The sequence below is a fragment of the Elephantulus edwardii genome, unplaced genomic scaffold (genome assembly GCF_000299155.1).
Source record: "Elephantulus edwardii isolate Elephantulus edwardi_28Jun2011 unplaced genomic scaffold, EleEdw1.0 scaffold00207, whole genome shotgun sequence".
NCBI classification, from domain to species: Eukaryota; Metazoa; Chordata; class Mammalia; order Macroscelidea; family Macroscelididae; genus Elephantulus; species Elephantulus edwardii.
The window spans coordinates 15,377-28,789 of NW_006399957.1; the positions used below are offsets into that span (position 1 = coordinate 15,377).

Here is a 13,413-nt window from a genome sequence, read left to right on the forward strand (position 1 = left end):
GCGCGCGACCAGTTCTGCTCGGCCCCGCCACACACGGAGCCCGCCGGGCGCGAGCCAACCGGACAGCGGACGGGCCGTGGTGCACGGTGAGCGCGCAGGGTTGCGGGCGCCGTACGGCGGGTAGGGTGGCCGATCCCGAAGCCCTTTTCCTGGCCCTGCGGAGCGAGGGCGACTACGACGCTGCCCAGGGCCGAAACCATGAACCGGAGTTTCCACAAGTCTCAGACCCTGCGCTTCTACGACTGCAGCGCGGTGGAAGTCAAGAGCAAGGTGAGCGCAGAGGAGTCCGCTCGGCCCGGGGCTCTGCAGCCCCTTCAAATGAATGGGGTGGACGCCGCCGAGGGGCCTGGCCAAGTGGGAGGGAGGGGCGCCGGCGACAACTTTCCGAGTTCGTCCTGCCTCCACTCGGCGCGGGCCCGCGCGAGGCCGCAGGATGCCCGGAGCCGTCCGCCCGGCAGACAAAGCCGGCGCCGAGAGGGTGGGCTGGCGCGGCCGGAGGGCCCAGGGCGGCCGAGCAGCTGCGTGGCCGGACCTTTCGGCTGAAGCTGCTCTTTTGTTCGCGGGGTTGGAGGGGCGACCCCGTGCGCTGTGCGCGCTGTGGAGAGGGCGCGCGGTGGGGAGGGCGGCGTCTCCTGCGCGAACCGGGCCCTGGGTTGCTCCGGGTGCGGGCCTCTGGGAGAGGGCCCTGGCCTCCACACCTCATCAGGCTGCAGAGGTGAGTTGGTACCGGCGACGAGACCCTAGAATGGACTCCAGGTTGGGGCCTCGAACCCCTGGTGCTGGAGCCCTCAGCACCTCCCCCTACTCAGTTCTCCAGTGTCCCTGGCACGCCGCGCTGGACCCCGGGTCCAGCTCCCGGGACTGAGTCCAACCCTTGATTCGACCCCCAGTCGCCCCTGGCCTGGACACCTCAGACCCTCGGCCCCTGACTCCCCGGTGACTTCAGCCCAGGCCCAGCGTCTGCAGCCGCCCGCACCCCGCCGGCCCGAGCGTGTCCAAACCTGCGGGTCGCCCCGTGTGTCTGGATGAGTGTGTTAGGATCTGGCGAAAGTGCCTTTGCGGGGGCGACTCTTCCGGGTCACTGAGGGGCCTGGGTCGAGGACCCCTACCGAGAAGTCTCTGTCTTCCATAGATATCCAGAAGAGGGCCTTTCACTGACAGATGACCAGAAGCAGCTCTCTGCGTCCCCTGCCTGCTCTGTAAACGGACAGGTCACTGAGAATCGGCTCTGGGTCCTGGGAGACCTCAGCAGAAGGAATCTCTGGGTGTAGGACCACACTTTTTCTGAATTCTGCTTTCAACTAGGGGGACTTCACCCTTCTTCCTACTTGAGTGTGAACCCGGTCCACATTCCACCCACCAATCCATCGCTCCTTTGCTCAAGATAGTCATCAAAATTTAATGCCCCGGAGAGGAAACCCCAAGCCTGTGAAGGTGATGATAACTGTCCAATCTCTTAAGTTCCTCTAATATCACTTTCAAGGGGCCTCTGGAGGGAATCCTTAGGAAGGTGCACTGGTTTTCCCCAAAGACCACACCTCTGGCAGTTTGAGCCCACTGTTGGGGAAAGATGGGCGGTCCTCCCAGTGCTTCCGATTTAAGGTAGAGGAAATTACTTTCCACAATAGTATTGGCCAGGTCAGTAGCCATGTGTGGTATTTTTTTAATAGTGACTTTTTTATTTGAAGATAATAGTAGACAGGAAGTTGTGAGAAATGATAACGATCTCTCTTGCCCAGGGAGCTATACTGTCAGTGGACAACTCTAGGCTCATTCTTCTCACCAGTCAGAGGCATGTTTGTGAGTGCTAGTGTGTGTGAGTGTGAGAGATTACAACAAGCAACAGTTTACATGCATGTGATCATTTAAGAGTATGTGTATGCTCAATAGTATGTGAGTGTGGTGTGAGTGAGTTGTGTGGGAGTGTGTATATGAAGGAGTGGATTTGGTGTGTGCATGTGTGTATGTTTAGTCTAATGCATTTTTATCGCCCATGTATATTTGTGTCCTCATGAGAACAGCCCTTTTACAGTGGATAATTAATTTTATTAAAATTAAGAACTCTGTCACTGTGTGGCCCTGGCCCCATCCCAGTGGCCGTATGTGACCAGCTTCTGCTTGGCTGAGAGGACTAGAAATAGAGACAGCCTTGGACCACTGGGTGGGGCCCACCTGCAAAGGGTGAGTGCAGTGAGAAGCCCATCTTGAGCAGCAACTCAGCCCAGGTGAGGGACACTCTGCAGGGCCCTCATGGCCTAGGCCTGTGGCCAGCTGGCTAACTGTACACTGCCCCTCCATGACTTTCAGATGATGGCCGGAACTTACTATTTGTTCAGAGAGGCCCAGGCTCTTCCCTCTGGACACCCGCCCAGAGGCCGCCTTTGTAATTGATAGTCCTTAGCACAGAGATGTTTGAATATACTAATGAAGAGTATTTAGGAAAAGCTCACCACACCAGGCTTGACCACTCCGGCACCTCTGCAGAAACCTGTCTGCTCCAGCCATTTGTATCAAAGTGGAGGAGAAGGCAGATAACTCAGGCTTGTTTCCTGGGTAAACTGCATACTACCTGTTTTGCTGGCCTTCTAAGATGTGTGCCCAAACATAAAGGCATTTCCCTATGTTACAAGAGTTAGGATCCTGTGGTGTTTCCAGGCATTGGATCTCTGACTCTCGCAGACCTCTTGACATTAGCCATCTGTCATAAATAGTCAGTTCCTATTGGCTTAGAACATATTCACCTGCCTTCTGCCCTTTCTGAGCGTCCCACAACCGAGTTTCACGCAGCCTTGGGGGTCCTCCTGTGTTACTTGTGTGGGTGGGGGTTTGATTCTGAGGCTTCGTCTGACATACTTTGGTCATGTTGTAAGGAGAGACCGGTCCTCGAGAAGGACATCATACTTGGGAGGGGGGAGGGCAGGCGCAGGAGGGGAAGGCCCTCTGGGAGGTGGATTGATTCGATGACTGGGGCAATCGGGATGAGTGTGTCCAAGACAATGAGATTGGCACAGGACTGATCAGAGTTTTGAGCTGTTGTACATAGGGTCTCTGCGAGTCACAAGCGACTCGACGGCACATAACAACAACAACAACAATTGGCTTAGAAAGTGCCCAGGTATGCAGCAGAGTCTTGACCTAGTGGTTCTCCTCTACCCAAATGTTACTATGCTTTTACACCTGAACTCCATCTGTGCCCCCAGACCAGCTGTGGCTACTTCTGTTTCCGGTAAGTTGGGCTGCACTTTACCGCTTACCTTTTCTTGGGTCTTCCTTGCTGGAGACTAGCAGGCAAGCAGGAGGCAGGCACACAGCTGTCTAGGCGTGGGAGTAGAGAAGGCTTCAGAGCAGGGAAATAGTGCCATGATAACACGTACAATAGGAAGACCCTCAGTTGCATCGTTTTAGCCAACCCCACTGGCCTCCTGCATATGCTTGGAAGCTGGAAGGCAAGCATCCTTCCCATCTGTGAGGTGCTCAGTGCACGGGGATGCTGTGTTTCGACTTTCAGTCCCACTAGCCTCCAGCATTTTCTGAGTTACAGGTTCCCATGCTGCTTTCAGCTGAGATGAAATGATCATTGTCTCTTCATGGTTCATCCCAAAACCAGAGGTCTGTTTGCCTCAGATTTTGTTCTTTCTGCACTAGCTTTCTCTAAAATGCTATCCTACCTTGATGTCCCTCCAGATTACTGGCTCTTCTATAAAGATTATGATTTTGCCACGGGCGTACTCCCTCTTTCCTCTGTCAAATGTCACAATCCTGGCTTAGGGGTGATTTTTCCAGAGAAACTATGTACTGTAAACCGGTAGAAGGATGTCTGTGTTTACACTAATGGGGTTTATGGTAGTCACTAAACTTGAGGGAGAATTATTTTAATCATATTTTGCTTTGCTGTTTAAATAATGTTGGGGCTTTGGGGAAGTCAAGCAATTAAAAAAAAACTCCATCTTATGTCTAAACAATAACAAGTATTCTATTTGAGTTGCACTCACTTGTCACTTTTTGACATGGTTCGGTTCCAAAGATAAGGTCATTAAAAAAAAAAAATCAGCACTTGGCAGCACCATAATGGATGGAGAAGAGTTACAGCTACCACTTGTCGGCTTCTAGATTGACACCTTTGGCACCAGCAGAGTCAGGAAGTGCAAAGGAAGAATTGCATTAGGTAAATGTGCTGTCAAGGCCCTTTCCAGAGTACTGAGACGCAATGATGTCAGTCTAGAGACTAAGATGTTCCTTATCTTGTTCATGGTCTTTGCAATTACTTGCTATGCATCAGAAAACTGGATAATGACTAAGGGGGATAGAAGAAGAGTTGATGCCTTTGAGTTGTGGTGCAGGGATACCATGGACCGCCAAGAAAACAAATAAGCCCGTCTTGGAGAGGGTGAAACCGAGTTTCTCCCTGGAGGCTGGGATTTTGAAACTCCCTCTCACATACTTTGGGCACATGGCCAGGAGGGACCAATCCTTGGAGAAGGATGTCATGCTTGGAAGGGTGGACGGACAACACAGGAGAGGAAGACCCTGGATGAGATGTATTGATGTAGTAACTAGGGCGGTGGGGGTAGTTGTATTGGAGTCAGTGAGACTGGCTCAGGACAGAGTAGGTTTCTAAACTATTGTACATAGCATCGCTATGAGTCACAGGTGACTTGACGGCACATAACAACAACAACATGAGAAAATGGAGGATAACGATATCATATCCCAAAATGAAGAATGGCTGCATCACTCTCTGACTGCCAGGTGACATCCTTATCTGTCAAACCAGTGACAGCTGTGGCCCAGCCAAGTTGATACATAACCTTAACCATCAGAACCAACGCCACAGTGTTACTGCCAAATGCATGTTGTTGTCGATGTGGAAATTACTCCTAGAGTTATTACGACTGTGGATGTCATCTAATGACAGTAACTGAGGAGTAGGTATAATTTTATCGGGCTTTAACAGACAATACTGTGAATCACATTTCTGTAGTTAAATCTTAATATCAAGATAAAACATTGTCACCAGTGTGTTCCTAACTCATATCAACCCTATACAGAGAATGACATATACATTGTGTATGTGTCACTTATAAACTGGGTTTGCTGTGTAAGGCTCTGGTCACCTGGTGAGTAAGGAGTTGCACTTTCAACCCAAAGGCACACATTTGTTATCCACCAGTTGTTCCTCGTAACAAAGAGGAGCAACTTACTGCCTCTGAAACCCTGTGGATCAGTTGTAATTAGGTTCTGACTGGATGTACGCTATTACAACAACCGATATATAAACTATATTAAGATTAGTTAATATACAGAATTACTGCAGAACTCTGACTTAACTTCAAGAAAAATCTCTAGCAGAGAAATTATTAGGTCAACTGACATGTACACTTTAAAAGCTTTGGGCACATAGTGCTGTATTTTCACAAAGACTCTTTTACCAGTTTATAGTCTCTGTTTCACACTATCCATCCACGCTCTTCTATTTGTCTCTGCATGCCCATCGCACACATTGAGTAGTCTCTTATTCCTTGCCAATTTTAGAAATTAATTGGATGACATTCTTATTATTTATGTTTCCTAAATTACTAATCAATTGAGAATGTCCCTACTTTTTTTAAATCTTTTTTTCTGTTTTATCATTTTGTGTGTGTGTACTGTCAAATCTAATCTGACTGGTACAGGAGGAGCTTGTCCTGCCTCCTCCAGCAGAGCTTTGGGTGGATTTGAACCACGCACCTCTAAGACTGCAGTGCAGGAGAATGCCCCTTCTCACTGGCTATTTACTTTTTAATTGTCTGTTTGTGTTCTGCACCCTCTTACTGTATTAATGTCTTTTTTATAAACTTGTTGGTAGTGTTTGTCCACAGATTAAACCAACAATCCAGGATGGTGATGAGGGTCTCTCTGAGTTTGGAGGAAGCCTTACTGATGGTGCACTGGTGGGAGCTGGGCCTGCACACAGCATCTGTGTCAGCATGTTTCTTCTGGCCCCTGAGATCTTATCTGGCCTGAGGTGATTGGCAGCCAGGTTGGTACTCTAGACAGATGCGTGCCCTTCCATCTGGAGTGACGTGAGACTCCTGGGGAATAGAGCCCAGGCAAGCAGGCCTCTCCCATTGGATGCTTGCCTCCCATAGCATGCTGCGGGCTGCCTGGACAGGTGTGACTCACCTGAATGTGTCAGCTCCACCCTTTTCAGATCCGGTTTTGTTATATCTCTACATGGCTGTGTTTAAACAGGTCCAGCCACTTGATTTGTTAGCTGTGTCTTGAGGAGATTCTTAGCAACAGCCTGAGCAGGGAGCATCAGCTTGGTGGGCACTGATGGTGTGGATGCTTCCCCAGGCCAATACTCAGCCTTTGACTGGTCATCCAAATGTCCCTGGAGGCACCCCAGCTGGGACACCTGTGTTCAGACAAAAGCCCTCATACCACCATGTTCAGCTACAGGGAAGGAGTGTCAGAGACTAGAGGGTGCCAGCATTTAGGGTCCCAGTAGCACTAACATTTACAGATCACGTCTTTTCCCATGGAAGAAGCTCCAGCCTTTGGCAGCCAAGCAGTCCAGAGGCAAAGCAGGAGCCTGACAGGCAGCCACATTACAGGCTCGGACTGTGCTGACATGTTACATCCACACGCTCACCAGCTGCCTTCTTTCTCTCTGGAGCCTGGGAGATGGTGGGTGTTGCCTTCCTCTGACCACCTGGGGGATGGGGTGGGAATTCTCCTCTGGGTTGTTAAGATTTATTTAACCAGCCCCTGGGCCAGATATTGCCCTCAGTGTCACACAGCTCAACAGTGCCCACCCGTGACTCCTTTGCAGATGGCTCTGCTATCACTCTGTTATACAAGAGAGGAAACTGAGTCACTAGGCAAACTTGTCTGCCCAAAGTCATACACATGCTTGATGCTCCAGACTTAGAGGAGTTGATAAACCTCACTCTGGAGAGTGAGTGGTCTCAGTGCCCCACCAGGATTAAGAGCTTGGAAAAATAGACTGGGATAGTGTGGTCCTGTGCTTTCTTTGGAAGACATTCTGTCTCATTGCCTCATTATAGAAAGTTCTGGCTGCATGGTTAGGAGGGAACTGCTCTATTCAGTGGCGTTTCCATCTGTCCACTTATTTTTTGAATGATTACTTTATGCCGAGTAGTACTCATGCTGGGCACCTGAACAGGCAGCATCCTTGCTTTTTCGAAGCTCGTGAAGGTTCCATCAAGTCAACAGTAGGTTTGGGATGGGTGGATGGAGGACGGAATTCTTTATCCTGATATCAGCCTATCAAAAACCAAACCCAGTACCATTGTCTCCACAGATCTAAATATTAATGGGAGGAAACATGTTTCTCCCGTGGGGCGGCTGGTGGATTTGAACAACACAACAATGTTGAACAATGTTGATAAAATAAGCCTTTTACTTATCAACACAACCTGACACCAGAACAAAGTCATGATTTTACCCTCCATTGAAACGGAAGATTTACAAGTACCAGCCTGCCCCACGATGGCCCGACCAGTTATCATGTTCATGATTGCGCCTATCTGCTCTCCAGCATCAGGAGCCTGCTCAGGCCGGTTCAGGACAAGTCAGAGGATCTTCCCTGCTAGTCATGCTTCCATGGCTTCCAGAAGAACTGGCCCCTATCTCTGTGTCTTCTTCTCTCCACGTCTGCTCAGAGGCATAGCCCACAGAAGACCGGTTCAGCCTTAATGATGTTTCTCAGTCATTTGTGCGAAGAAAAAAAAATCCGCATATCGGATGGCAAGGTCAGTGCTCTCCAGCAGATATCCAGTAAAGGTGCACTGAGTTCAGATGAGGAACAGCTGGAGTTCCCTGGAGGCTGCTACTAGGCCAGAAATGTTCTATTATTTCCCTCATAAAAGAGTAAGTGTTTTTGAGGAAGGTGCCAGTTATCCTCTTCTTTGCCTGTAAAGGTCACAGGCACATGGAGTCTACTGCCTGGGTGGGGAAGAAGGGGATGGAAAAGTGAGATAAGCCAAACACAGAAACTAGGGACATTAAAAGGAAATTCATTTGATTCAACAATAAAACAAACAGCCCAGTTAAAACATGGGCAAAGGGCTTGAAGAGATATTTCTCACAAAAAGATACACAAATATCCATCAAGCACATGAAGAGGTGCTAATCATCGTTCGCAGGTAGCTAGCTAGATGCTGGTTAGCTGGCTCTGACTTGACCTGTTGTATAATGAGATGTGGCCCAGTCCCACATTCTCCTTATCGTCACCACTGTGTTTGTTTGTTGAAGTTCTTCTGCCAGTCCTCACAGAAGGTCTCTCTTACCCTCATCAGCCCTCTGCTTCATCAAGGATTGTATCTTCTTCCTTCAGTTGATCCTGCCTGATAGACATGTCTAGATCAAACAAGTTGGACAGTATTCTTTTGTGATCCATCAGGTTTTCTTTGCTTTTGGGAAGTAAATCATACACCATTCTTCCTCATCAGAGTGAGATTTGCTAGATTGTTTTGGTTGTCCCCAGCATACATAATCAGTTTCTCAGCACTGGGTGCTGGCATGCAGGAATAGAAAAAAAACCATTTAAAAAGCAGTATCTTGAGATGATGAAGGACATGGAGACTCAAAAAGCTTTACCCTTTGAGTTCAATTCCATGGTGTAAGAGCATATGTGTTGGGAGGCAGCTGACAGGTGGTCTTGACTCAGGTACTTCGCTTCTTCCCTCTGTGGCTGCTATCCATTGTTGTTACTTCAGTTTGGGCTCAGAACATCCCACATGTACAGAGTGGATGTGCAGATTCTCAGATCATGAGATTTTCAAGAAACAGTTCTCCCTGTCTGTCTTCAGAGGTGCCTCTGGATGGGTTCTAACCATCAACCTAAGCTAGTAGTCAGTGCTTAGCTAGATGTGCCACCACATAACGCCTCTTCTTTATGGACTGAAAACAACATGTTCAAAGGCAGTTCCCACCTTTTCTCCACATGGTGAGGACAGTGAAGGCCCTTCCTTTTTTAGGACCTCAATCATGATGCTACAGAAGACATTGCTATTGTCATCCTGTCCCTGGAACTGGAGCCTGGCAGTTGTTTTCTGCCAAGATGGTCATTTAGAAGCAGTTGACACTAAGGTTGCACCTCAGTCAGCAGACATGTAACTTTCATTTTCTAGGTAAATAGAAGCTGAGCAAGTTAAGGTACCTTGGCAACCTTGGTATCATCTCTTGGATTGTGAGCCTGTTGAGCTTTCCAGAGGCTTGGAGTGGTAGCTGCTCAGTGGAGTGAACAAAGCACTCAACTGCCGTCAGGGAGAGGTTTACTCCAGGCTGATGCGAAGTAGTTGTGGCCAAAGCAAAGCCCTGGATCTGTCTGTGCCTTCTCAGACATGAGGCCCTAGAATTGCACTCTATCAAAGAGGCACTGAGATGGCTGACCAAGCCAGGTGTGCAGGTGAGGAGAGAGCCTCATTCACAGACAGGGTGAGCCTGACCTTACTGAGTCAGGACTCAGACGTGTTAGGCTGATAGGAGAGCTTTGGATTCCAGCTTCTATGGGCACGGGCTTGTGTGCCTGTAGACCCATTCATGCTCTGGATTAAGTACATGTCTGCATATAATGAATTTGTTTATATGTGCAGGAAAGCTTTGGATATTATGTATTGAGGAAATAAAAATTTTATATTTAAATACATTTTAATCTGCAGAATAAGAAATAAACATGGTGATGCTAAAGCTAATAAATTGGTCTTGGGGTTATATTTTGGAACTAAATGGTAAAAATAGACTTAGATTGCCAGAACCTGTAACTCCTCACACTTATTTACTGGATTAGAGAAGAACTGGGTGTTGTACTTGTTGGATTTCTCCAGTTTGGGGCCAGGGTGGTGTGGGAGTACAAGAAACTGCACATTCCACCCTACTCAGAAGGCCTGCCCTCTGTCCACCTTGCCAGTCAGCTCCCTGGACCCCTTGGAACTGGAAAAGCTTGCCCTGCCAGCTAGGCTGGTCCAGGTCTCAGATCCTGTGTTCTCAGCAAGGTGCAGCAGTAATAGGCCATCAGGTCCTTGAGTCTTTAAATCTCATCTTCTAAATAGGTGGTGCTGATAGTAAATGACTGGAACCCCTCATCCTTCAAGGTATCTTGTTTGCAGCAAAAAGTGAACAGAATATAGATTATTCCAGAGAGTGCCAGAAGAATGAACAAGTAAGGTGTTAAAGATATAAGACTTGGAAAAAGTATACTCCTTAGAAGTGAGGATGGCAAGATTTGATTTCACTTTAGGCATATTGTCAGGAAGGCGCCATCTCTGGAGAAGGCCCTCGTGCTTGGTAAAGCAGAAGATCACTGAGAAAAATTAAATTCTAAATATTTTAATATTTAAATATGATTAAATATTACACAACACGAGTGACCGTGGAGGACATTATGCTGAATGAAATATCTCAGTCACAAAAAGATAAATACTGCATAACGCCATTGTTATAAAACAGGACTGACATGGGGGTTGTGGGAAACTGAGGAAAACTCATCAATTACCTACATTACGCAGATGACACTACTTTTCTTGCTGAAAGTGAGGAGGACTTGAAGTGTTTGCTGCAGAAGATTAAAGAAAACAGCCTTCAATATGAATTACATCTCAATGTCAAGAAAGCAAAAATTCTTACCACTGGACCAATAGGCAACATCATGATAGATGGAGAAAAGACTGAAACTGTCAATGATTTTATCTTACTTAAATCCACAATGAACACCCTTGGTGACAACAGTCAGGAGATCAGAAGACATGTTGCACTGGGGAAGTTACAGTCAGGGACTTATCCAGATTATTAAGGAGCAGTGATATCAGTTTTAGGACAAAGATGTGTCAGATTCAGGACATGGTCTTTTCGGTCACTTATGATATGTCTGAGAGCTAGACAATAAGAATGACAGAAGAATTGATACCTTTGAGCTGTGGTGCAGGTGAAGAGTACTAAATATCACATGAATGGTCAAAAGAACAGATGTGTCTTGGAGAAGGTGCAGCCAGAGTGCTCTTTGGAGGCAAAAACGATGAAGCTTCATCTTACATACTTTGGGCATGTTGTTAGGAGAGGCTAATTCCTTAGAGAGGGTCATCATGCTTGGAATGGTAGAAGGTTGGCAAAAGAGAGGAAGACTCTCAACCAGATGAACTGACACAATGACTGCAGCGGTGGAATGGAGTGTCAGAGATAATGAGAATGGCACAGGATAGGACAGAATTCAGAGAGTTTTTCATGCAATCAGTATGAGTTGTACTCAAGTTGATGGTTACCTAGCAACAGTTGGTTTGAAGGGACAGCCATGTGGCCTAGTGAGTTAAGGATTGGACTACTTACTGACACACACACACACAAAAATCAGTGGTTCAATCCCACCAACTGCTTCATAGGAGAAAGATCAAGAGAGTTGGCTTCTAGAAAGATCTTCAACCTGGGAAACTATAGGACAGTTCTAGTCAGTTTATAAGGTCATTATAAGTCAGAATCAACTCAGTGTTAGAGGGATTGGTTTGGTTTATTATACTGCTTGATATTTGGATATTAAACCAACCTTGTCTTCCTGTAGTTAATCTCACTGCTTATGGTATATAATCCTTTTAATATGCTGCTTAATACAGTTTGTCAATATTTCTTCATGGTTTTTGCTTCTCTGTTAATTTTAGACATTAACTTGTAGCTTTCCTTTCCTTTGATGCCTTTCTCTGGTTATCAAGGTTGTGCTGAAATACTATACTCATGGAATGAATTGAGAAGTACTCTGTTCCTAATTTTGGAAAATTTAATGAAATATTGGTACAAATTCTGTAAATGTTTGGTAGAAATTAACAACAACACTATGAGGCCTGGCCTTTTCTTCATTGGCAAGTTTTTAAATTAATAATTCAGTGTCATCTATTCAGATATTCTATTTCTTAGTGATCTTACTGTGTTTACAGGTAAGTGGCTTTAATGAACAAAGAGTTATATGTCATAGTTTGGAAGTCTAGAGTCAGAGTAGCAGCTCTAGGGAAGGGAATATTTTGAGAGGAGGTCCTTGTTTCTTTTCAGCTTCTATTTCTAGATTCCTTGATGATTATCTGGTATATAGCTGTCCTCCATTTGTGCTTGCTTGCTTACTCATCTTTTTTGTATCTCAAAGAGATTTATTTAAAAGATGCCATATACTATTATTGCCTCATTAGCATAAAACAGCTCATTCTCACATAGAATTATAACTTCAGGGGTAGGGGTTAAGCTTTATAATAATATTTGAAGAGACACAATCCAGAAATGCTTAGCTTAGTGCTTTCCCTGTATTCACCAGTTTTCAAAATGATTTGATATCCTACAGAAGGCAGTAATGGGCGGTTTTTGTTATAAGTATTGAAACAGAATGTGTACTTATTAAGTGTGTTCCCGTGGATATCAGTTATTGTCCTCACTGATGGTCAATGAGCCTACCTTTGGCCACTGGTAGATTATTCAAACTAGCTCCCAAATACTTTTAATATGACTTCTGATGTGTTTTATAAGAATTCACAAAATCATGCACATTTTTTGTCCATACTTAAAACTAACCATTTTGCAAATTAACCTGGGATCCTTTTGAGGGAAAGAGAAGTAACTGCAAGCAGGTATAAAGATGCTTGTGTTTTGAGGACCTGATCACACAGAAAAGTGTTTTAAGATTTTTTTTTTTTTGCAAGTGGTGTGCTTAATTTGAGCTTGATAACTAGTTTAAAGATAGATGATATCTTCCCAGAATAGAGCCACTCACCACTCCCTGTAAGACGGTTCGTTTTTTGAGTGTGGAAATGCATGAAACTCATGAGCTGTTGAAGCAATCAGTTTGTTTTAAATCCTGCTGTGTGAACATACAGACACATGTTACGGTAAGAGACAATGGGAAGTGTTACATGAGTTTCTTTGTTGATTTGAAGCCTTGCAAAGCAATGCCTATACCCTAATACGGCGGTCTTCAAATATCACAGACTCAAAAAAAAGAACTTTAGAAACTAACACAAGAGCGGGAAATATATTTTTAAGTTGGCATTGGAATTTTTAAAAATAAATATTAATAGTTGCAAGGGATATTATGTCCAGTAGGTTGTAAATATTTCATTTAAAAATAAAACTTTCACATGATCTTGTAAAGATAACCAAATTAAATCTAAAAGCTGTAGTGATTTTATCCTGCTGGTTTCCATTTAAAAATAGAATGAAAGAGCTTCTTCCTAATTACCAAGACATTTATATAGTTCCCTATCCCTCTCCTGTTCTACAGTTCCAACCCTATGTATGCTGTTCCTTTCCGTGTCATCCACATTATTCTAATATTTTCTTTATATCTCATCACTGACTTTTCTTCTAGTATGTTTCCATTGAGGTTCTTTTTTTTTCATTATTTAGAGAATACTTTATTAGTTTCTGTAATCAAACCCA

General features: G+C 45.5%; 1 protein-coding gene across 1 annotated transcript in view; it reads left to right on the forward strand.

Moving 5' to 3' along the window:
• The first annotated feature begins 198 nt into the window (after positions 1-198).
• Positions 199-13,413, forward strand: part of PARD6G (par-6 family cell polarity regulator gamma) — a 49,948-nt gene continuing 36,733 nt past the window's right edge. The window contains exon 1 of the mRNA XM_006897222.1: positions 199-270. Coding sequence (XP_006897284.1) covers positions 199-270 — 72 coding nt within the window. The remainder of the gene's footprint in view (positions 271-13,413) is intronic.